Source organism: Sinohyriopsis cumingii, chromosome 18 (assembly GCF_028554795.1).
Source record: "Sinohyriopsis cumingii isolate HCF-2022 chromosome 18, ASM2855479v2, whole genome shotgun sequence".
NCBI classification, from domain to species: Eukaryota; Metazoa; Mollusca; class Bivalvia; order Unionida; family Unionidae; genus Sinohyriopsis; species Sinohyriopsis cumingii.
In genome coordinates this window covers 102,613,217-102,639,871 of record NC_142978.1, presented here as the reverse complement: position 1 = coordinate 102,639,871, position 26,655 = coordinate 102,613,217, and the positions used below count along the sequence as shown (strand labels likewise).

The 26,655-nt window shown below is 36.0% G+C and overlaps 2 protein-coding genes across 3 annotated transcripts in view; one reads left to right on the top strand and one right to left on the bottom strand.

Moving 5' to 3' along the window:
* The window catches only part of LOC149777613 (sodium/calcium exchanger regulatory protein 1-like), a 44,096-nt gene extending 40,864 nt beyond the window's left edge, over positions 1–3,232 (top strand). For both annotated transcript variants that reach the window (XM_089942268.1, XM_089942267.1), the window contains exons 3-4: positions 771–872; positions 1,575–3,232. In XM_089942268.1, the coding sequence (XP_089798394.1) occupies positions 771–872; positions 1,575–1,625 (153 nt within the window). In that variant the 3' untranslated portion in view covers positions 1,626–3,232. The remainder of the gene's footprint in view (positions 1–770; positions 873–1,574) is intronic.
* A 1,186-nt stretch (positions 3,233–4,418) lies between these two features.
* LOC149777612 (prolyl 4-hydroxylase subunit alpha-1-like) overlaps positions 4,419–26,655 on the bottom strand; it is a 32,209-nt gene continuing 9,972 nt past the window's right edge. Inside the window, exons 2-13 of the mRNA XM_089942266.1 lie at positions 26,133–26,308; positions 24,804–25,126; positions 19,373–19,424; positions 18,583–18,749; positions 17,880–18,047; positions 14,873–14,922; positions 8,004–8,118; positions 7,232–7,282; positions 6,814–6,873; positions 5,605–5,673; positions 5,152–5,248; positions 4,419–4,600 (exon numbers count right to left, since the gene is read on the bottom strand). Of these exons, the coding sequence (XP_089798392.1) occupies positions 4,533–4,600; positions 5,152–5,248; positions 5,605–5,673; positions 6,814–6,873; positions 7,232–7,282; positions 8,004–8,118; positions 14,873–14,922; positions 17,880–18,047; positions 18,583–18,749; positions 19,373–19,424; positions 24,804–25,126; positions 26,133–26,308 (1,396 nt within the window). The 3' untranslated portion in view covers positions 4,419–4,532. The remainder of the gene's footprint in view (positions 4,601–5,151; positions 5,249–5,604; positions 5,674–6,813; positions 6,874–7,231; positions 7,283–8,003; positions 8,119–14,872; positions 14,923–17,879; positions 18,048–18,582; positions 18,750–19,372; positions 19,425–24,803; positions 25,127–26,132; positions 26,309–26,655) is intronic.

The window sequence follows — 26,655 nt, the reverse complement described above, 5'->3', positions numbered from 1 at the left end:
GGTGCATGGCTTCTATCAATCAGTTCCAAGAAAGCCACATGGTTGGCCTGTAAATGGGCATGAATTTTTAAGATCACGTTTATATCAAGGTTTTGAATTGTTCATCACGAAGTTGTATTAAGTTTATAGACTTGTTTCCTGGTTTATGACTAAAACTCATCCCTTTTTTTACACAATATAAAAGATTTCTTCTCCGTTATCTTTACCTTGAGGTGAATCATCATTTTACATTTGATATAAAACTCAAAGAACCCCCATTGCCCATTCATGTCACTTTACAGACTGTACTACCGTACCCAATATTAATTCTACAATATTGATCTCATGCAAAGTAGATATGATCCAGTTAGTTGTTCTGTGTACATTGCTCTGGTCACATAGTTGATTGGTGTTCGTATTTATATTGTTCCAAATTAATGTAAGAGAAATAAACCCCGGAATAAGACATAACTCGTTCCAAGTTAAATATGTGTAAAAAGAAAAAGAATCTCAGAATTATTCCCTTGCAAAAATGGCATGTCAAGATGAAACAAATCTCACGGCTTTTTAAAATTCCACTGCTGATTAGAGAAACAGCAACATTAAAGCTCACTGTCAGAAAAAAAGCAATAAAAACAACAGCTTTTAACTGTATCTGTCTGCAAATATGTTGCCATTTAATTAAACTCATTACGTGCCATTCTCCTGGTTATGTGCATAAGAAGTGTTTCATGCATTTTAATATAATTTGCATACCTAATTGATATTCTCTCTTTTTGTAAAATTAACAGGTGATGTTCAACAAGGACGGTGATAAGTTAATTGAGATCCAGAAAGGGGCCACGTTTGAGAGCATAAATGAGAGAACGGTCAGCGGTGATGAATTGACCATGGTCAGTCTCAAACATATCTGCCACAATATATTTTGCTGGATTACAACACTGACACATCAGCTGCATTTTCAGCAACATCTAGTTGAATTTAATAATTTACTGCTAGGTTTCGGTTCTAATGTGGAATACCAAATTTTAAAGTTTAAATATAAGCAATTTTAAAGTCTGTCTGGTACCTGTATAAATCCTGAAAGTTTTGTATCTATAGCGTCGGAACAAAATTTGGTCTGAACAATGTACGTTCTTTTTAAAAACAAATAAGGAGACAATGTGACTAAACAAAATTTGTAGTTTTAACTTGCTATTAAACATGTTCTTAAAACAATTTAGAGTTTGTAAGAAGACACATAAATAAGATATTATATCAGAACAACTTGCGTGTAAAAGTGAAATAGTTGCATTTTGGAATTCATGATAGCAACTTAATCGTACTACATCTAAGAATCTGACCATCGTATTTTTTATTTCTGTTAATGTCAAAGCCCGAAGTTCGATATGCGCGAAACATTTATTACTCATAGTATTTTTAGATCGCACATTGTTTGCATAAATTAATTCCTACTTTAATGTTCAGGACTTTGGATTTAATAACTTGAGACTTAATTAAAATAATGACGTAATAATACTAAGATTCTAGCATTTGATGGCGGTACTATCTCAATATTTATAATTATCACAGCAAATTATATATTCTCGTTTCAGCTTATGACGGGAGGTGGGGTGACGTGCACAAGAAAGTACAGGCGAGTTTAGATGACTCCAAGCGACCAAATATTTCTGATTGCTCTTCATATACTTATGTTTTATGAACCTGACGATCAGTAATTAAATGTTTCAAAATAATTTTATTTAAAGTTGTACCCATAACGCTTGTATAAAATGGTTGTTGTCAGTTTGCCAGTGCATTAAATGTTAAAGCCGTTATGTGATAACAGGGGAGGTTCCGTATAATTTCCTTCACTTTTTCAGCCACTTTAGAGCAGTTACAAAGATTATATATACAAAATATGTTTATAGACAGGACAAGAGTTAGCGTGATGGATACAGCACCAAAATTATGTGACACATAATTTTTGTCTGCACATACACGGAATAGATATTGAATAGAAATTTAAGTATTAATAACAGGCAAATATATACACGACGTATATATTGAATAGAAATTGACGTAATATTAGCAAATACATAAATGGAATAGATATTGAAGAAAAGTTGGCATATTAATAGCAGGGGAATGCATACACAGCATAGATATTGAATATAAATTTAAGTATTGATAGCATGTTATTTTTTAAAAGCAACTAACACAGGAATTTGGTTTTAAAATATTATATTTGACCCGATACCACGGTGAAGTAAGATCTATTTAGAAGCAGTTTTTTTCATAATCAGGGTTCATATGCCTTCTTGTATAAGTATATGGGATGAATAATAGATAAATAAAATTAAAACAACATGTGAACCAAATCACATAAACAGTCCTAAAATAAAAAATTTAGAAAGAGCAATCTCTGCAACAAAGTTAAAAACAACAATTGAATCATTCTTCATTAGGAATATAACTAAAGGAAAGATGTAAAACAGACCATAGCGTAATTCCTATGTGAAGTTGCTCCAATGGATGTGTGTTCTTTCTTGACGATAATAAGCGTATGATTATTGTTCGAGTGTTATGCATAAATTCACTTATATGTTTTGCAGAATGTGGCAGAATTGAAATCCTAAAGCTACCCATTATGTCATTGCAATATTTAAAACATGATTATTGTTGTTTTGTGCAAGGGTGTATTTACAACATGATTATTGTTGCTTTGTACAAGGGAGACTACTCTCCAAAGTGTTCTGTATGAGATCAACCAATATTGTAAACTTCTTTCATTGTCAATAAATTCTAACGACGATGAGATATGTGAAGCATGATACTGGATCGAAACCAGCCATATGTACAAAGGGATATAAGGCATATTGATTGATATGTGAAACAAATAGTGGTAGTCCTAAGTTGTATTCTTTTTTTCACATTTTCGGTAAGCTTTCCAAACCTTCGAGGCTGTTTAGTCTGTGTATAGTTTACATGTGTTTATCTTTTATATTTCCATGTATCATTTATTCTTTGAAATTGTGGTGGAAAATTTAGAGAATATGAGAAAATAAAGAACTTGTATGAAATAGTATTTAGTATGAAATTTATTATACAAATACAATGTTAGAGAATAAGGAATTCTAGTGAAGGATTTAAATGGGTATGCCTTTCTGCTTTCATCATATTTGAGAAAAAATTATTACTTTTAAGTTTTTCTTAAACTTTTTTCATCAAGTAATTCTGCCAAATAAATGTACCTATTCTGGTGTTTACTAAAGAGTTGTTTTATTTCAATATTATGCTAGGAGTTAGTCTCAAATCGACATACTGCTCATGGGAATTTACCTTTCTTCGCTAGGATAATACCAATGTTACATCCATGTCGATTGTTTGGTAAAATACCAACTGGAAAAATGATATTTTCCCTTCAATGGCTTTGGGCTTCTTCGCCATCGACGGACGAAAATCCGTTACGCTCCTTGCTGCCAGTGACAAGATTTCATCGTTTTTCATGAATACTCATAAAGAAAGATATGTCATTAAAAACATAATGGGCCAATCTCCCCCTATACATCAATGAAAGTACAATTTTGTCGATTAATACGGGAATGTGATTGGAAGTGTCTCTTTGATCGACCCCATCAAAACAGTATTAAAATCATTTTGGGTCAACACTGTGAGCAAACAATTTGACTCGCGCGTGCAGAAATTGGTTATGCAGGTTTATATATATTCAGGACAAATATAGAAATCATATCGCTGGAAGACATTAGTGCTAAGAGAGAGTAGCGGATATTTGCACGTGGCTTGCGACATTGGATTTAATATAGAATCTTTCGTTTTGCCTAATAGGTAAGAGAAAAATGTAATAAATGTTTAACTTGCCGTGTCCTCAAGGCTGAACAATTTACAGTACAGCACGTGCTTGACGTCGCAATATACCGATAACGTTTCAATGAAGCGCTTATGAGCCGCCATACAGTCTCATTCTTTTTTCTCTTAAAATGACATATGTGTACGACCGTGTCTTCCAGTGCAGAACACCTGGTGAAAGAGTGAAATAATGCTATCCAGTAAGCTAATACTTGGAAAAGTAAAACCGGGAATGTTCCGGCCAAGAATAAACCATTTCACTCGATTAGATACTGTAATTACGTCCACTGTGGTTTGTGACGTCCACATCAAATCATTTAGTAAACAAGGCGTATGTATATGATATAACAACTACTGTTGCATTTCCAGGGCTGTTTTCTTTGTATTATTGGCGGAAAGATCCGAGTGCTCCGACTGAATTATCCATTTGAAAACCGGTAAATTCACATAGTTATAATTACAATGGAATAGACTAGAGATTATATAATGAATTGTCAAAATGAAATAGGATTATTCCATGCTGATTCTAAATGTCTTTGATCCTACCTTTTATGTTCGGACAATTAAATGTTAAAGAAGAATGAACTAACTTTATGGGCGGTACTGTTTTATTGATAGATGCTTTAGTGAGTGTGGTGTACTGAATTAATGAAACATATCAAGCATGTGTATTACATCATAATTATGTACACTACTGCATTCATTCATACATCTGAGTCACGACAACCTCTTTTGATGATCTGGTCATTAGCTCTCATGAATTTCGTAGCCACTGAAGGAAGGAAGGATAGATTAACATTAAATACTGTTACAAATGTAATCTGACACTTTCATTAAAAATAATAACAATACAAATACATGATCTGTTGAAATTTTCTTACTTTGCATACAACAAAAATTAATTCTGTGGATCTTGAAGGTTATTATCTAGTGACAAGCGTATTTCGATTCTCTTGGTTTTAACCGAAGATAAACTCTTGTCATGTTATACTAAAACATTATTATATAAGTCATATTTATCTTACCATTCCTTACAATACTTCCAATCAAACTTGACTAACGAACGCGGAAATGCTAGTGATTAAGAGCGCGATTTGCTGAGATAGCCGTGGATGATTCACCTACAAAAGCATTATATTTTCTTCCATTTCCGGACAAAGAGAGTACAGCCATTTATATCAACCGAAAATACAGAAAAAGAGGATGGAAAAGAGAAGGCATGATCTTCGCAAAGTTACTTTGAGTAAAAACACTAAATTGAGTTTGCATTTTTGCGCTTTTTGTGGTATTTAAAAATAGTATCGTTACAACCAGCAGACTTACTCCATTTTCTGCCTCGAATAACCGGACAATGCGCGTGCACTGACTTCGGCTCACTTGTACCATCCAATTTCAAATTCCACCATAATATGGCTGAACCCTACAATAGATGACAAAACATATCAAATGTCAAATGAAAATCTAAATGACGTAGTTAATATAGACAATTGTGAAAACAGAAAATTGCTTGTATCTGAAAGTAAAAAGATTTTCTAAAAAACATTGTGCAACTGATTAAAGTTGTAAAAAGACATCGGTACGTGAAGAAAATGAACAAACATGTGACAATATTGTAACATACAGGTCTATGATCTACTACTTTAAAATATTACAAATATAAAGGGGACGCTACCAGGAAATACTGATGGATGGGACATATTTAATTCTTGAGAACATCGGGATGTGGGGATGGGGGTGATAACATTTTCTATATCTTTAATCCATGTGTATACTCACTTTTACACACGGGATATATAACTTCAGTTTCGGAAACACAATAAGTCCACCCTCGTCAGGATCTGACAACTGAAAAATTAAACATATATGAAATATATAAATTTGTGATTTGAATTTGAAGCTGTTTTATTTAGCATAAAAACCATAAATTTCTCATCCTTCCGTGAGTGTCATATCAGATCATCTTTTTTACTCTGTCCTAACCGTACTATATGCTACAGGTTACTATTTTATTGCTTCTTTTCAAGTATTGCATTTCTATCCATTTAATTCTAAAACTGAAAAGACAAACATTTTTGAAACAGCATGCAAAAAATATACACGTATAATTATAATTTGTTGGTGGTACAATGCTTTTATATTTCATTGGTTACTAATGAAATATTACTCTTCCGCTAAATAAGGCACCTTTTTCGTTTTCAACTCACTGAAAATTTATAATCACACAATTTACCAAGCCTTTGTAACAAGCGTTTAGATGGGTTAAAATCACATAATTCCCAGGTTTTCTTCACCGCTTTTTTTATCCTGATTATTTAAAAAGACAGCTTATATGTTACGTTTTGTTAAAAGACCCTTGTCACCACCCCATGCCCTCATCTATGTAGCATGCGTTCCCTCACTTCTTTATTACATTCTCTCACTTCTTTTTTAGCACTACACCACTGACTGTGTGCTTCTATAACACCCGATTTCCACAACTGCAACATGTAGGAAATTTCTCCCACCGTGCAAGAAAGTAGCACAGAAATATGTCAACATTTTCTCTTGTGCATGTTTCAAATTCAAACAAGTTCATCCCACTCTTAAGTATGTTAATAACTGTGCATCGCCATCATAACACCGGAAACGTAATACTTATTATGTATTCATGCGCCCTTCATATGTGCTTTGACAGTATTTGCAAACAATGGCTTAAGTATGGATATCTGCGTTATTGCTTGAGAGTCCTTTGTATTTCTATAAAAAAAATTAACTATAAGAGCTGACGCTCATACTTGACAGGATTCATTAAGTTACGAAGTTTGAAAATCGATTACGCACTTCTGATAACCGATCTAGCTTGCTAAGACCCTTCATGGGGTAAATAACCACATTTCAAGCTTCAAGACTTCATGAATGATGTAAATATCAAGGACAATTTTTCCAGTTTTATTTGATTTATGATATAGTTTAGTATAAATAGTCAGTGAATATGTCAGTACTTACTAGATACGTCCATGTAACAATGTTATCACCGGGTTCGTAGAGGTTGGTTTGCGGCTGATTCTAAAATGTAATTGAGTGGTTAAATGAGAAACAAATCGCAGGTATTAATGTGCCATGTGAAGCGTTCATATATGTTTGTTGGTTTATTTTTTCTGTAGGGTCTTATGGAAAAGAACGTGTCTTTATATTAGTAATATTGTTAGTAATAGTAGTAATAATAATAATAATAAAAACTTGTACACTAGTGCATGGTCTTAATAAGAGAATTTATCAAACCAGTTTCTTGTAATTATGTTACAAAACTCATCCTGAAAACGAATGCCTTTGTCACTTTGGCATATAATCAAACTCCATCAAAATAAACAAACGTATGGCTGAATGGAAATGTGCGCATTTAGTATTATTGTATAATATTTACCAGGTAATCTGTTTCAGGTAGATAGGTACCGCCAAGATAGAACTCTGAAATCTGACACAAAACATACAGAATATACAATAGGGCTAGATTACAAAATTGATACTCGTGTCCTTAAGAACTCGATATCTCTAAGAACTGATAACTATATTTTTGGTCTACTTTCAGATTTTGTCTTATTGGGACACGTATACAGCACACAATAAAACGTATGGTTATATCATAAATTTATTTTCTAACCTAACCGTATGTGAATTTTTTCAAAAGGATTATCGTTCAAGCAGTACCACCTAAACAACCATGTCAAAGAGAAATGTTCTATTTTCTGTTTCTTTCTTTTGTTCTTCTTCATATCATGGAATAAAATAAAAAATTTTTAAAAAGTCTAAAGGCATATTTCATGTTTCCTTACTTAGGAGACACTTTCCAAAAAATGTTTTCCCCTAAACGTAATAGACAAGTAATGTATGTGTACATTTTCTCTGCGCAAAACAACGCAGATTCAATCAGACGTGAAAGACTCAATATGTGAATTGCTAAGGGAAATTTGAAACCCATTTACTGTCAGTAACTTCGTATTTGTGGCTAGGAGTATTTCGATATGTGCAAAGTTAGTTTTGATTTAATGGAAAGTAGTCGCCTTTTTATGGTCACATTGGTACGCAATGAGAAAATGGTGAACGGAAACAAAACAAGTAGTTATATGGATATGTATTCATTGTTAGTAATTACGTTTAGAGTAAGGAATGGAGTTGACTGCGAAACGCTATCTTACCATAAAACAATCACTGTGGTGCTTGCGAATGTCAGTGCCGAATCCCGTTTGCTCCGTGATGCGGAATGACATGCGATTCAGTAGCAGCTCTTTTGGTCCTTCACAAGCAATTGTTCTGAAAACGAATATAAAAAGAGTTGGACTGTACATCAGAAACATAACAAAAGAAAACGTGAAGCTCACTGCCCAGTTTTAGTCATCATTGTAATTACATCTTTATATCTATAATATTAGTAAGCTGACACGTATTATATATGACTTCAACATAGAGACCTTTCATCACAGATAGACTCTATATATTTAGAGTTTGCATCTGAGGTTAAAGAAATATGAATATAACTTCTTGTGGCTTCAGAAGAAATAAAGATTTTGTAAAACACATGAGACCAACGTACAATGTTATTAAAATCAAAGGAGTTATGACAAATTCTATATACATTTATCAGACTCACTATTCATAAGCAAATCTATGACGCCGCTAAGAAGAACGTCACAAATATAGTCCATGCAGCGAAATCAGTCAACTACACTACTAAGATCAGAGAAAGCTCCAGCTGCAAAGAACTCTTCGAGATTACTAACAAGCTAATGTCAAGGAACAAATCTACACCACTTCCACCTACCTTCTCTCCAGTCGACCTTCCGGACATGTTTAGCAAATTTCTTCCGTGACAAAGTACAAATCATTACAGATAAGCTTGACACCACAATTTCAACTGACTCCTCGTCACCATACAGTTGGGATACAGAATTTGAGCGGCAACCATTAGCAGCATTTAAACCTGTCTCTATTGATTTCGTACGTACAATCCTGATGAAGAGTGCACCAAAGTCATGTGAACTTGATCAAATTCCATCATCACTGCTTCTTGAGTGCTTAGATCCAGTATTGCCTTCACTAACTGATGCTATTAAAAGCTCTCTCTCATCAGGGGGATTTCCATCATTTTTCAAATCTGTCATTGTAAAGCCTCTGCTGAAGAAACCAACACTAGACCATAACGATTTAAAGAACTACCGCACAGTTTATAATCTCCAATTCATATCAAAAATCTTAGAAAAGGTTGTTCTATCATCTGAATTCAAACAGTCTTTTTAGTAATGTACAATCTGCATATCGCCCTTGCCACAATACTGAAACTACTCTTCTAAAAGTAGTTAATGACATTCTCTCTGCTTTGGATTGCGGAAAGATTACAGTTCTCACCCTCCATGATTTGTCTGCAGCATTTCACACAATAGACCATGATATATTACTTCACCGTCTCTGGCATGATATAGCCTTACTGTGGTTCAAGTCCTACTTGGTCAACAGTACACAAATTGTGTCTGCAAATGGAATACATTCCAGCCCAGTTGATCTACTTTGTGGTGTTCCACAGGGGGTCTGTTCTTTGACCTGTTCTCTTCATTCTATACACTCGGCCGCTCTCAAGTGTCACAGATCATCATCCAGTGTCTTCAATTGTAAGCTGATGACACCCAAATATACAAATCAAGCCATCCAACTGAAGTTGATGCTACCATCCACGGTGTAGAGAGGTGTATTTCTGATGTGAAAATATGGATGACATGTAACAAGCTGCAGATGACTGATGATAAAACTGATGCCATTCTGATTACAACACAAAGACTTTCTCTTTCACATCCTTTACCTCAAACAATAAATATCAGCAACACCAACATTAAATTGACACAATCAGTACGAAACCTAGGTGTTACTCTGGACAGTTCTCTCACATTGGGTTTCAAGGGTTGTCATCGCCGGGGGCGGATGTGTGAGATAAGCACCCACTTCCTTTGGAAATCTCCCAATGGCTTGCGTCTGATAGAGCCTCTGACAACCAAATCCAGCTCTCGGCCTTCGCGAGTGGCGGAACCTGTTTGAACTGACTGGAGAAGGGATGACAGGCAAGCTTCTGGCGCTTCAAAACCAGATGCTTCGGGCAGATGGGGCTCGTTAACCTTGGGTGGTCGCCTATCTAGGAGAAGATAAACTCCGATTTCAAACCTTCGCTGCCTTGCGACTATACCCTCTCAGGGGAAAGGCTAAGGGAGTAAACCCCAACAGAAAATCCGGAGTCGGAGTCCCTAAGGCGACTTGGCATTGATTTCACTGTCATCTCGGCAACTCCTGCGACGCAGCTGGTGCCATGACGTATCGGCTTGTCCTTTCCCTTGGATCCATCAGCTGCGTGGAGAAGGGAGATCAGCTGCATGGGCAACAGTTAATTCTCCATATCACCCAGCCCAGGCTTTCGCCCTGGAGAGGACACTCCAGCTTCGCTCGATAGCGTCGACACAACACGGAAGCAGCAGTTTACCGGTTATAAGTCACCGCTAGATTGGCGTAGAGCCAGACGCCAGGGATTGCTTCTGACGGTGGGAGAGACCAACATGTTTCACTGGACAGCTACCGCCCGCCTCAAACTGGGCAGCCCCCAGCCAATAAGGTACCGTCCCGCCACAGTTCGCCTGCCTTGCTGGGTGCGTAAGGCTTAAGGTACGCGAGTACCTGACAAGCTTACTTCAACTACTGCACCAAGAAATTACAAAACAAAAATAAAAAAGAAGACTTCAATCCTCAAGCTAGGTACCTGGAATGTCCGGACCATGCTGACTGGGCTTTCAGATGATCTCCAGACAATCAGTGATGTTCGTAAGACTTCAGTCATCAACGATGAACTTGGAAGGCTCCAGGTCGACATCGCCTCACTTCAGGAGACACGACTACCAGATTCTGGGTCCCTCAGAGAAAAGAACTACACATTCTTCTGGCAAGGAAAGAGTGCAGATGAAGCCAGAGAGTTTGGTGTTGGATTCGCTGTCAGGAACACTCTGCTGAGAATGATAGAACCCTGCCAACAAGGAAAGGGAAGACTGCTATCCCTCCGCGTCCACACCACAAACGGGCCTGTCAACCTGATCAGTGTTTACGCTCCCACACTAAGATCCTTCACAGATACCAAGGATGAGTTTTATGATGAGTTAAACTCGCTCATCGACAAAATTCCCAAGGAAGAGAACTTGATTTTGCTGGGCGACTTCAATGCTAGGGTGGGTGCCGATCATGACTCTTGGCCCTCGAACTCAGCGTCACCAATTCATTCTTTCAGGTAAAGCCACAGCACAAAGTGTCTTGGAGGCAGCCCCGGTCTAAACACTGGCACCAGCTGGACTTGATCATTACAAGACGGTCAGCCATGAAGGGTGTGATTCTTACCCGTACCTTCCACAGTGCTGACTGCGACACCGACCACTCGCTGGTGTGCTGAAAATGAAGCTTCAGCCAAAGAAGATCCACCGCTCTAGGCAAGAGGGTCAACCACGCATTGATGTGAGCAAGACATCATATCCAGACAAGGCTGAGGAATTCACCTATGCTCTTTCCAAGACGTTTGACACAGAACCCCCCAATGGCAGTGCCAAAGAAAGATGGGATCACATTAGAGAGACTGTATACAGCACAGCCACACGGATCTTTGGTAAGAAGCAATCAAAGAACAATTACTAGTTTGAGGCTAACTCTGCCACACTCATGCCAGTCATAGAAGAGTGTCGCAGTGCTCACCTGCAATACAAGCGATCCCTCTGTAAGAAGACACTACAGGCATACAGGTCTACCAGAAGCAAAATGCAGAGATTAGCACGGCAGTGTGCCAATGAATACTGGCTTCAGCTCTGTCAGAGTATCCAGTCAGCAGCAGATATTGGAAACATCAGAGGCATGTACGATGGCATAAAGAAAGCAATGGGTCCCACGAAGAAACTGACAGCACCACTGAAGTCTGCAACAGGCGATACCATCCACAACAAGGGCAAGCAGATGGAGCGTTGGATGGAATACTACTCCGAACTGTACTCCAAAGAGAACCACGTGACCAATGATGCCCTCAACGCTATTGAAAACCTCCCTCTCATGGCCGAACTGGACGAGAAACCTACTGTAGACGAACTAAAGAAGGCCTTAGAGAAACTGTCCCTTGGTAAAGCCCGAGGGAAGGATGGCATCACAGCAGAACTCATCAAGTGTGGATGTAGCGTGCTGCTCACACACCTGAACGACCTCCTCTGCCAGTGCTGGGACGAGTGTGCAGTGCCTCAGGACATGAGAGATACTAACATCATAACCCTGTACAAGAACAAGGGCGACAGAAGCGACTGCAACAACTACAGGGGCATATCACTTCTCAGCATCGCGGGTAAAGTTTTCGCACGCGTCATCCTGAACAGACTGCAGACGCTTGCTGACAGAGTTTACCCAGAGTCGCAGTGCAGGTTCCGCGCAGAGAGGTCCACAATCGACATGATCTTCTCTGTCAGGCAACTGCAGGAAAAATGCAGAGAACATCACAGACCCCTCTTCCTGGCCTTTATAGACCTCACCAAGGCATTCGATCTGGTCAGCAGAGACGGACTCTTCATAATCCTGGCGAAAATTGGTTGCCCTCCAAAGCTGCTAAGCATGATCCAGTCCTCCCACGATGACATGAAAGGCACAGTGCAGTACGATGGCTCAACATCCGACCCCTTTGACATCCGAAGTGGAGTTAAACAGGGCTGTGTCCTTGCCCCCACGCTCTTCGGCGTTTCTTCTTCGCAGTCCTGCTCAAGCACGCCTTTGGGACGTCCACAGAAGGGATTTACCTGCACACACGATCAGACGGCAGACTGTTCAACCCGGCACGACTGAAGGCAAAGAGCAAAGTGCGTGAAGTAACCACCAGGGACATACTCGTCGCAGACGATGCTGCTCTAGCCATCCACACAGAAGCTGCATTTCAGCGCCTGATGGCCCGCTTTGCTAAAGCATGTGATGAGTTTGGGTTAACCATAAGCCTAAAAAAAACAAACGTGATGGTTCAGGACGCGGACCCCCAAGCATCATCATCAACAACTACGAACTTGAGCTGGTGACTCAGTTCATGTACCTCTGCTCTACCATCACCAACAACCTCTCGCTCGATGCTGAGCTCAACAAGCGGATCGGAAAGGCATCAACAACTCTCTCCAGGTTGTCGCAGAGAGTGTGGAACAACAGCATGCTGACCATGAACACTAAGATCACCGTGTACCGTGCATGCGTGCTAAGCACTCTCATGTACGCCAGTGAAACTTGGACACTGTACGCCTCACAAGAGAAAAGACTGAGCGCCTTTCACATGCGATGCCTCCGACGCATACTCGGAATCACCTGGAACGATCGAGTAACAAACAACGAGGTGCTCGAGCGTGCCAAGATTCCCAGCATGATCACACTCCTCCGCCAACGCCGCATCAGATGGCTGGGCCATGTACGTCGGATGGTTGACGGACAGATCCCCAAAGACATTCTTTATTCGGAACTCGCCTCTGGCAAAAGGTCGATCGGATGGCCACATCTCCGCTTCAAGGATGTCTGTAAGCATGACATGAAAGCCCTTAATATCGACGTCAACAACTGGGAAGAGTTCGCTTTAGACAGATCAAGCTGGCGACATGCTCTGATCACTGGTCTGAAAGCCGAAGAAGACAAGCAACGATTTCTAGCTGATGAAAGACGATCGCAGAGGAAGAAGATGCAGCTCCAACCAACACCTGACACAACCTTCAAGTGCAGCAAGTGCAGTAGGGATTGCCATTCCCGCATTGGACTAATCAGCCACAGCAGACGCTGCACAACCACCAACCGGGACATCTCTCATGGGCGCAGTGCCATCGTCTCTCGAGACTAACGGATGCCAACCAACCATTACTCTCACATTGCACCAGCATGTCATGAACATATGCAAGGCTGCATATCTTGAGCTGAGACGCATTAGCTCAATTCGCAAATATCTTTCAGGTGATGCCACTAAAACACTTGTGTTTTCATTAGTACTTTCAAGACTGGACTATGGCAACTTAATTCTGTCTGGTTCATCTCAATATCTACTCCAAAAAGTTTAATAAGTTCAAAACACAGCTGCTCGGATCATACTTAGAGTACCACGATCAGAGCACACCTCCCCGCTGCTCTGTACCCTGCATTGGCTATCCATTCGATCCAGAATCAAACATAAAATTTCTTCTCTGTGCTACGTTTCACTGACGGACTCTAGTCCAACATACATATCCGACCTCACCCATGTATAGACACAAGCAAGATACTCCTCTTCTGACAATCGTATACTCATTATTCCCACTAGGAAAACAAAGTCATATAGACAGCGTTCTTTTGCATACCAGGGCCCAGCAACGTGGAATGAATTGCCCACTGAACTTAGACACAAAGACACGGTGATCACATTTAAGAGTACTCTCAAAACTCACTTATTTCGACTGCAAAAACTTAAAAACCTAATGATGTTTCCTACCTTAAATATTCTCAGCATGTTTGTTTCTCTCTATGTTTTCTAATTTCATGGTGTTTGTGTTTGTAATCATATCATTATATATGTTTTTTATATTATAGGTGTTGTCTAATTTGTAAAGCGCTTAGAGCTTTTAAAGATTAGGCGCTATACAAAGTCCTCATTATTGTTACTATTATTATTATTATTATTATTATTATTATTATTATTATTATTATCAGAACAGAGAGCACTTTTGCATGAGCTCCCAAAATTTTTTTTGAATTTCTCTTTTATTGATATTAATCAGGAAACTCTAACATACCATAATTGTTGGGTTAATGTGAAAAGAATGTTATACAGAAGCAGGGATGAAATGTACTTTCGTATTTGAGACATTTAACAAAATTTGATTCACAAAACAATGAACGGCTACTACTTTTCCTGTATTTTCCTAACCTCGTTCACATTATGATTAGACTGGACTAAGATTAATTTTAAGATCTTTCGGGGCTTGAAGAAAATAGACAACAGTGAAATCTAAGAATGACACCTTACTTATCTCTGCCAACTGTCTCACGTCTGTGTCGATAGTCCTTCCGCCTTGCCTGGAAATGTATATTTAAAACTGGTCATGAATTACCAAAATAAAACCATTCAACTATCACGGGAAACCTTAAACTACAGCCATAACATCTAGTAGATACGCAACATTTGGTGCGATTTAGGAGATATTTTGACGAGTCAGCGATAGGTACACAAGGTTTGAAACAACTATATGACATTGCATTATTTTTGTGACTTCTTGTCATATGCAGACATCCTGAATGTATCACAAACATTAGGTTTTCGATTTTAAAAAGAGAAAATATGATTTTTTACATATAATTTGTGCCTTTAAAATAAAATGTAACGTATTTATGAATGATTTACTGGATTAGGCTCTATCCTTTTTGGATGGGAGATGTGCGTTTTTTCGAGAGGGTTGATGTGCGCAGGCAAAACAATGGATGATGGCCTTGTTTGGAATCTCATTAGGGGAAGAAAGACAAATTCCCTAACCTGTATAATGATGTTCGTTTTCTCCTTCACTCTCTCCATATTTCGGTTTTTCTATCACGGGTGTAAATTTTATTTAAATGAATGCCGACAACTTGGTCTGAATCGGAAACATTTCATCAAACGCAAATCGGCATAAACTACAGACCATCTAATACCTTCAAAAGTTACTATTAAAATGATATTCAATATCGTACTGAGACTTAGAATGTACATTCATGTTACTATTAATATCATATTCAATACTGTAGTGTGACTTAGGATTTATATTCATGTTAATATTAATATGATATTCAATACCGTAGTGTGACTTAGAATTTACTTTCATGTTACTATAAATATCATACTCAATACTGTAGTGTGACTTAGAATTGACATTCATGTTACTATTAATATCATACTCAATACCGTAGTGTGACAGAATTGACATTCATGTTACTATTAATATCATACTCAATACCGTAGTGTGGCAGAATTGACATTCATGTTACTATTAATATCATACACAATACCGTAGTGTGACTTAGAATTGACATTCATGTTACTATTAATATCATACGCAAGACCGTAGTGTGACTTAGAATTTACGTTCATGTTACTATTAATATCATACTCAATACCGTAGTGTGACTTAGAATTTACATTCATGTTACTATTAATATATAATACTCAATATCGCAGTTTGACTTAGACTTTACGTCATAAGTTATGGATTTACGACATTAAAATAAAATTTTCCGTAATGTTACTTAGAATTTACATTCATATTACCATTAATTTCATGTTCAATAAAATTTCCCGTATTGTGACTTAGAATTTACATTCATGTTAATATTTATAGGTTACTGCATTTGTATGGAAAAATATGAACGAGTTTTTCGAATGGAAATACTGCAGGACCTTGGGAGTGTAGCATATACATCCGACAAAACGAGTTCATATTTTCACCATACAAAAGCAGTAACCTTTTTATCATATGCTCATATTTTTATTCTACTTAATGCTTAATTATATTTAAAAAACACACTACAAGAAACAAAGTAACTGAATGTATGCCTTATTCCAAACTAAATACACAAGCGCAGATTCATCATTACACAACAGCAACATTATTACTGCGCACATAACTCCGCCCAGATAAATCTGAACTTGAAAGAAAATGGCATGTCTAGTTACTATTAAAATTTGGAGTCATAATGTAAATGAATGCTCATTGCAGCAACTTTTTCATTTGATCTGGAATGAATAGGTTTTTGTATTTTTCTTTTCGATTCTGCGAAGTTTCTTGATTATGATCTGGATTTATTACGTGACACTTCCACATGAAATACATCGGATTGAAGAAGCGAGAGAAAAATGTGATGTCATCTGCAAATGTCTTTCTGTTTCTGTCATTGAAATGTTTGAAATCATAATGTGGGAAAAATATGAAGTATTTTAATTGCAATTATCAAAATGATGCTATGGAATTTAATGATTATTTCATTTTGAGTGCAGTAAGGAAGATGTAATTGCACTTATATTCGAAATTACAGCACAATTTCGAAATTTGTAATCAAGATTGAGAACCTATGACATGGCACATGTAATTCGGATTTGCAGAACTAAGAAAGTACATTTTGAGGAAATTCAGGATGTAAAACTGTAAGTATATTTTTTGCCATTCTTATCACCAGCTAAAGAAGACAGTATATGCCTCGTCACTGGTATGTTATTTGTAAGGACTCTTTCTTGCGTCTGTTGTATAGCTAGCCTAAATCAGAAAGATTGTATCAAAAAAGTTCACGCGGAATGTGCCAAAGCAGCCGGTATGTGGCAGTCCACGAAACGTCAGCTTTATTTCATTCAGAAACAAATTTAAACAACCACGACGTAAAGTGCCTACTACGCGAGTGTACATGATTTGTTTACAAATCAAAAGTGCTGGCGTCTGAATTCATTGTTTGACTACAATAGAAAGTAGTTCCTTTATGCACGTGAATGCAATATGTGTATTTGCACGCCAGTTTAGTATCGGGTAATATTGCACGATTCTGACAATGTAAAGTTAACGGAGAAAAAAATGAGCATATAATATTAATATGATATTTAATACCGTTGTGTGACACAGAATTTACATTCATGTTAATATTAATATGATATTCAATACCGTTGTGTGACTCAGAATTTACATTCATGTTAATATTAACATGATATTTAATACCGTTGTGTGACTCAGAATTTATGTTCTTGTTAATATTAATATGATATTCAATACCGTTGGGTGACTCAGAATTTAGCTACATAAGTTACTACTAATATGATATTCAAATAAAATTTCCCGTAGTGTGACTTAGAATTTAAACACATTACTATTAATATGATATTCAGTACCGAAGTGTGACTTACAATTTACATCTATAACGTACTATTAATATGATATTCAAAAAAATTTCCTTTAGTGTGACTTAGCATTTACATTATACAAAGGAAGAAGATACATGACGAATAAACATTTCGTATTTACATCTTTTTGGGCTTTATGAATCATTCCATCAGCCTCCTCAGCGGAAATGACGTCATGATACAATATTATCCTCGGCTGATTATTAACGATTTCCTCCTTCACGATGTCGTATGAATTCTTAGCTCGGCGAAGGAAGCATCTCAATTTGGCTAATGCTTTTGATGTTCTCTGTAAAGTATTACATCAGTATGAGGTATGTGTGCTATTGAACACTTTGTCTGACTAACACAAAGAATGCTTGCCCTGAGATAGTGTTTATTAAACAGCGTATTTTAAAGTCACCTTTGCCTTTATATAAACAGAATACCCTTGAAATTTAGAGATTTTTATTTAAAATACGATAGCTCCATAATATGCTTATTGTACCGCTGTTTAATACCTTATCTCCGTATTTAATGGGACTGTGCTGGTTCATTTGCGTATAGAATGAAAATTTAAGTGAGAGTTGTCAATGTTGACTTTCAGAAAATCATATAAAAGACTATTTTCATTTATCTCGTAACAAGGGAATCGCTCTTTTCTTGTATTCAGTAATGTCGATACTAGCTGTTAGTTTATGAAAGTCTTAGGCGTGTGTAGCTCTGCGGAGTTTGTCTAAAACAAGACGAAAAAACAATGTTTGCTTTGAAAAATTAAATTTAGAAAACCTCACAAATAAACAGAGAAAGAATACCAAAAAATGATATAACTGCATGACACATACCGTCAATTCCCGGTTACATAGTTGTTCAAATCTTGAGAGATTCCGAATTAGTCTTTTATCTGTCTCCATTTTATGCCGTGTGACGTTATTGATCGGTTTGCCTCGATAACTATTGGCTGCCATTTTGAAGAACTCCAAATCTCTTTTTGCACCTTCGTTTGCCGGGTCTTAAAGTTTCAAGAAGCGACTTAAGCTGTCATTTCTTCCACATGAACAATAGTTTGCATATAAAAAAGTCTAGTTATTTTAATTAGTGTAAGGCATTATTGAAAATTATTTATACCTATTGGCCACTTACAACACGCACAAACTCAAAGATTAGGTAGAGCTTAACACTCCTTAAAATGAGTCATTTTCGAAAAGGACTGCGTGCACTAGACGTACAAATGGATTTATACACTCACACTTCAGGCAAGAACAAGAAAAACAAATTTAAAACATGTAACATTCTGTCATTTCAGCTTCTATAGGAAATGCAATCCCTCTCCATCATTCACTTTACAACGTATTTAATTCACCTCTTAAAGTGTTATTCCTGTCCTATGTGTCCGGATAAGAAAAACAAAAACAAAAAAACAAAAAAAAAAACAAAATCTGCAACCTCAAAACTCCGCATTTCTAAGGTATTACCGATTTGTGTAATATTGCATGTAGGACCGCATTTATTGAAATCCAGCATCAAATGGTTTTGAAAACTGGAAGCAATATATATGACAAACTGTTATATTCTTAAAGTTTGTAACAGTGAGGAAACACTACGAACATGGTGCAAACAGTCATGCAATTTTACCTAGTTTCAGGTACTTCTCTGTAACATCCATAGCCCTTTTCGACATTCCATACTGAAAAAAAAGCTGCGTGCAAATTTAAAAGACCACGTGTACTTTCTAAATATTTATATTTTACTTCGTCATTTGTGTTGACCGTAACTTCCTCTTGTATTATACTTCGTCATTTGTGTAGGCCGCAAGTACCTCTTATATTTCGTCGTTTGTGTAGGTCGTAACTTACTCTTATAATTCGTCATTTTTTTAGATCATAACTTTTTTATATATATTATATCTCGTCATTTGTGTAGGCCGTAACTTACTCTTATATTATAATTCGTCATTTGTGTAGGCCGTAACTTACTCTAATATTATACTTCGTCATTTGTGTAGGCCATAACTTACTTTTATATTATACTTCGTCATTTGTGTAGGCCATAACTTACTCTTATATTATAATTCGTCATTTGTGTAGGCTATAACTTACTTTTATATTATACTTCGTCATTTGTGTAGGCCATAACTTACTTTTATATTATACTTCGTCATTTGTGTAGGCCATAACTTACTCTTATATTATAATTCGTCATTTGTGTAGGCCGTAACGTACTCTAATATTATACTTCGTCATTTGTGTAGGCCGTAACTTACTCTTAAATTATATTTCGTCATTTGTGTAGGCCATAACTTACTTTTATATTATACTTCGTCATTTGTGTAGGCCATAACTTACTCTTATATTATACTTCGTCATTTGTGTAGGCCATAACTTACTCTTATATTATAATTCGTCATTTGTGTAGGCCATAACTTACTCTAATATTATACTTCGTCATTTGTGTAGGCCATAACTTACTCTAATATTATAATTCGTCATTTGTGTAGGCCGTAACTTACTCTAATATTATAATTCGTCATTTGTGTAGGCCGTAACTTACTCTTATATTATAATTCGTCATTTGTGTAGGCCGTAACTTACTCTAATATTATACTTCGTCATTTGTGTAGGCCGTAACTTACTCTTATATTATAATTCGTCATTTGTGTAGGCCATAACTTACTTTTATATTATACTTCGTCATTTGTGTAGGCCATAACTTACTCTAATATTATACTTCGTCATTTGTGTAGGCCATAACTTACTCTAATATTATAATTCGTCATTTGTGTAGGCCATAACTTACTCTAATATTATACTTCGTCATTTGTGTAGGCCATAACTTACTCTAATATTATAATTCGTCATTTGTGTAGGCCATAACTTACTTTTATATTATACTTCGTCATTTGTGTAGGCCGTAACTTACTCTTATATTATATTTCGTCATTTGTGTAGGCCATAACTTACTTTTACATTATACTTCGTCATTTGTGTAGGCCATAACTTACTTTTATATCATACTTCGTCATTTGTGTAGGCCATAACATACTTTTATATTATACTTCGTCATTTGTGTAGGCCATAACTTACTTTTATATTATACTTCGTCATTTGTGTAGGCCATAACTTAGTCTTATATTATAATTCGTCATTTGTGTAGGCCGTAACTTACTCTAATATTATACTTCGTCATTTGTGTAGGCCGTAACTTACTCTTATATTATATTTCGTCATTTGTGTAGGCCATAACTTACTCTAATATTATAATTCGTCATTTGTGTAGGCCATAACTTACTTTTATATTATACTTCGTCATTTGTGTAGGCCATAACTTACTTTTATGTTATACTTCGTCATTTGTGTAGGCCATAACTTACTCTTATATTATACTTCGTCATTTGTGTAGGCCATAACTTACTCTTATATTATAATTCGTCATTTGTGTAGGCCGTAACTTACTTTTATATTATACTTCGTCATTTGTGTAGGCTGTAACTTACTCTAATATTATACTTCGTCATTTGTGTAGGCCGTAACTTACTCTTATATTATAATTCGTCATTTGTGTAGGCCATAACTTACTTTTATATTATACTTCGTCATTTGTGTAGGCCATAACTTACTCTAATATTATACTACGTCATTTGTGTAGGCCATAACTTACTCTAATATTATAATTCGTCATTTGTGTAGGCCATAACTTACTTTTATATTATACTTCGTCATTTGTGTAGGCCATAACTTACTCTAATATTATAATTCGTCATTTGTGTAGGCCATAACTTACTTTTATATTATACTTCGTCATTTGTGTAGGCCATAACTTACTCTTATATTATAATTCGTCATTTTTGTAGGCCGTAACTTACTCTAATATTATACTTCGTCATTTGTGTAGGCCGTAACTTACTCTTATATTATAATTCGTCATTTGTGTAGGCCATAACTTACTTTTATATTATACTTCGTCATTTGTGTTGGCCGTAACTTACTCTAATATTATACTTCGTCATTTGTGTAGGCCGTAACTTACTCTTATATTATAATTCGTCATTTGTGTAGGCCGTAACTTACTCTAATATTATACTTCGTCATTTGTGTAGGCCGTAACTTACTCTTATATTATAATTCGTCATTTGTGTAGGCCATAACTTACTTTTATATTATACTTCGTCATTTGTGTAGGCCATAACTTACTCTAATATTATACTTCGTCATTTGTGTAGGCCATAACTTACTCTAATATTATAATTCGTCATTTGTGTAGGCCGTAACTTACTCTAATATTATACTTCGTCATTTGTGTAGGCCGTAACTTACTCTTATATTATACTTCGTTATTTGTGTAGGCCGTAACTTACTTTTATATTATACTTCGTCATTTGTGTAGGCCATAACTTACTCTAATATTATACTACGTCATTTGTGTAGGCCATAACTTACTCTAATATTATAATTCGTCATTTGTGTAGGCCATAACTTACTTTTATATTATACTTCGTCATTTGTGTAGGCCATAACTTACTCTAATATTATAATTCGTCATTTGTGTAGGCCATAACTTACTTTTATATTATACTTCGTCATTTGTGTAGGCCATAACTTACTCTTATATTATAATTCGTCATTTGTGTAGGCCGTAACTTACTCTAATATTATACTTCGTCATTTGTGTAGGCCGTAACTTACTCTTATATTATAATTCGTCATTTGTGTAGGCCATAACTTACTTTTATATTATACTTCGTCATTTGTGTAGGCCATAACTTACTCTAATATTATACTACGTCATTTGTGTAGGCCATAACTTACTCTAATATTATAATTCGTCATTTGTGTAGGCCATAACTTACTTTTATATTATACTTCGTCATTTGTGTAGGCCATAACTTACTCTAATATTATAATTCGTCATTTGTGTAGGCCATAACTTACTTTTATATTATACTTCGTCATTTGTGTAGGCCATAACTTACTCTTATATTATAATTCGTCATTTTTGTAGGCCGTAACTTACTCTAATATTATACTTCGTCATTTGTGTAGGCCGTAACTTACTCTTATATTATAATTCGTCATTTGTGTAGGCCATAACTTACTTTTATATTATACTTCGTCATTTGTGTTGGCCGTAACTTACTCTAATATTATACTTCGTCATTTGTGTAGGCCGTAACTTACTCTTATATTATAATTCGTCATTTGTGTAGGCCGTAACTTACTCTAATATTATACTTCGTCATTTGTGTAGGCCGTAACTTACTCTTATATTATAATTCGTCATTTGTGTAGGCCATAACTTACTTTTATATTATACTTCGTCATTTGTGTAGGCCATAACTTACTCTAATATTATACTTCGTCATTTGTGTAGGCCATAACTTACTCTAATATTATAATTCGTCATTTGTGTAGGCCGTAACTTACTCTAATATTATACTTCGTCATTTGTGTAGGCCGTAACTTACTCTTATATTATACTTCGTTATTTGTGTAGGCCGTAACTTACTTTTATATTATACTTCGTCATTTGTGTAGGCCGTAACTTACTCTTATATTATAATTCGTCATTTGTGTAGGCCATAACTTACTTTTATATTATACTTCGTCATTTGTGTAGGCCATAACTTACTCTAATATTATACTTCGTCATTTGTGTAGGCCATAACTTACTCTAATATTATAATTCGTCATTTGTGTAGGCCGTAACTTACTCTAATATTATACTTCGTCATTTGTGTAGGCCGTAACTTACTCTTATATTATACTTCGTCATTTGTGTAGGCCGTAACTTACTTTTATATTATACTTCGTCATTTGTGTAGGCCGTAACTTACTCTTATATTATAATTCGTCATTTGTGTAGGCCATAACTTACTTTTATATTATACTTCGTCATTTGTGTAGGCCATAACTTACTCTAATATTATACTTCGTCATTTGTGTAGGCCATAACTTACTCTAATATTATAATTCGTCATTTGTGTAGGCCGTAACTTACTCTAATATTATACTTCGTCATTTGTGTAGGCCGTAACTTACTCTTATAGTATACTTCGTCATTTGTGTAGGCCGTAACTTACTTTTATATTATACTTCGTCATTTGTGTAGGCCGTAACTTACTCTTATATTATAATTCGTCATTTGTGTAGGTCATAACTTACTTTTATATTATACTTCGTCATTTGTGTAGGCCATAACTTACTCTAATATTATACTTCGTCATTTGTGTAGGCCATAACTTACTCTAATATTATAATTCGTCATTTGTGTAGGCCGTAACTTACTCTAATATTATACTTCGTCATTTGTGTAGGCCGTAACTTACTCTTATATTATACTTCGTCATTTGTGTAGGCCGTAACTTACTTTTATATTATACTTCGTCATTTGTGTAGGCCATAACTTACTCTAATATTATACTTCGTAAAATGTGAACGAGACGCATATGCACTTATTTTTGTTCTGTTCAAATTAGTGAAAGTCGTATTTGTTTCATTTTAGAATAATCTTACTATCTGTGAAATTTATTTAAATATAATTTTTTTAAACCTCTCGATTATATGCTTAACAATCAAATTAAAAACATATAAGATATAAACACGGTTTATTAAATAAAGGTTTGATAACAACAATGTAATATCAGAACGAGATCAACAGGTTAATTAGCAGGTGAGAAGCATAATTAGGAAGAACATGGAGTCTGAAGTGTAATGTTAAGGTCTTAAGTTAATTTTTCCTTAGTACACATACGCACACACGATACAACGAAAACAAAACAGGCCGATGGTTAATTTTTCCTAGGTACACATACGCACACACGACACAACGAAAACAAAACAAGCCGATGGTTAATTTTTCCTAGGTACACATACGCACACACGACACAACGAAAACAAAACAAGCCGATGGTTAATTTTTCCTAGGTACACATACGCACACACGACACAACGAAAACAAAACAAGCCGATGGTTAATTTTTCCTAGGTACACATACGCACACACGACACAACGAAAACAAAACAAGCCGATGGTTAATTTTTCCTTAGTACACATATATACCTCTACTTACCAGGTTATAGGCGCCAGCTAATCCCTTGTACACTGACGCTACCGTGACCCCGTCTTTATCTGTGTCCCTTAGGTATGCTTGAAGCTTTTCAAAGCATTTTATGGCCTCGTATGGCATCACCTTATCCAAGGCCGCTCTACAAATGTAGAATAGGTCCCTGGGTAATAATGGTCTGATGACTTTGCTCCCTATTCGGACATTCATGACGTCGTCGATTTTTAATTCGTAAAGACTCCATAATTGTAAAATGGTCACTGCTGAGTTCTTAAGGTCTTCGTGGGATGGCCAAGTTACCTTCTCTCTTTTCAGAACGGCGTCTATCACTGGAGTCACCGAAAAATTGCTTCATTTTAATAACAATATTCAAATTATCGACTAGTATGCATATTGAAATAGCAAATATTGGACAATTCGTTTATTTAATGGTCAACTCCATCCCTATGGTAACCTTATCTGGAAAAACAAAACAGCAACAAAAAACAAACAAGCAATTATGTGTGTCGGTAATTTTTTAGATTTGTTTCCTAAGGAGCAGATGAGACAAATTACAAGCTTTTAGCATAGTTTTTGTACGCAAATATACCCTGCAGAAATTAAAAACTAAAATTTGTATTATCAGACTGACCTATTATATATCCATAAAATGGCAATGTTTTACAGCGATAAATAATGACTACTTCCAAAAAGAAATAGCTCGTACCGAAAATGCCTTAAGCAAAGGGAGATAAGAATGCGAACCTTACGATATCATCCTCGTAATGCAAAAGTTATTCATAGTTAAGTCTAGATTCCTTTTCTCGAATACATACTTATTGCCTTTATTTTTGGTTTTTCTATTGTTGTTTGAAAAATTCTAGAACAGGAAAGCGGTTCACTCTTGACATGTCTGATATAAATCATTACATCAGTATGTCTGATATAAATCATTTATATGTCTGATATAAATCATTACAGTGTATTTATCAGTAATTGCACTGATGTATAACAATCATACATATATCAAATATGTAAACTGCCCTGAAATGTAAAGAAAATATGCCATCGTACACCTACGATTCTGACTCAGAACTAGATTCAGAACTCTCACTTCCGGTCGAGCCAAAGGTTACAACTTCCCAAAGTAAATACTTACGGTAGCATGGTTACAAGTACATGTAATAATTATTTCATTCTCATGGAAATCGGGAAAAAGAATTTGTCGTCTGACAATATAATCAGTTTCAGAATTTAAGGCTATGAGTTCCAGGTCAGGAGTAGGTGAGGTGCTGATTGATGGATGGGAGACCTAAATGAATCTCAGATGCTTTCTGAAAGATATTAATACTATACCGTCCGCTCCCGACAAAATGGGACAGTCTTCGCCAGTGCACGTGAGGTTTTTCTTCAGGGTCATCCAATCTTCAGCTGCTCTCCGAAGATAAAGGAATGTTCCAATTGGATCTCCTACAACACCACCTGTCGTTTGATTGGCCTCAATGTTTGATATGTTGGCTTCCTTCAAAAATCTAGAAATAAGACATACGTTTTTTTGTGTTTATCTATGGCTAAATACATCAGCATAGTTTTCAATGTTACATACACATAACGCTATTTGACGAAACCAGAAGAGTCGCTGCCTTTACCGGTAATTATTTCTTTTCATATTTGCGCAAATCTTGACCCAAAATAGGTAGGTATTTATTACTCACTGATGAAAGTGGTGTTTACCTTTGTCGTGAGCTTCGTGTATCAATTTATTTACTTTTAGTTCGACTTGGCTGTTATTCTAAGTAGGTGTTTACTGCTAATTTGAAGGCAGTATACCCTTGTGATTTAGTACTTTTACTTGACGTTCAGACATCATGTAATTAAT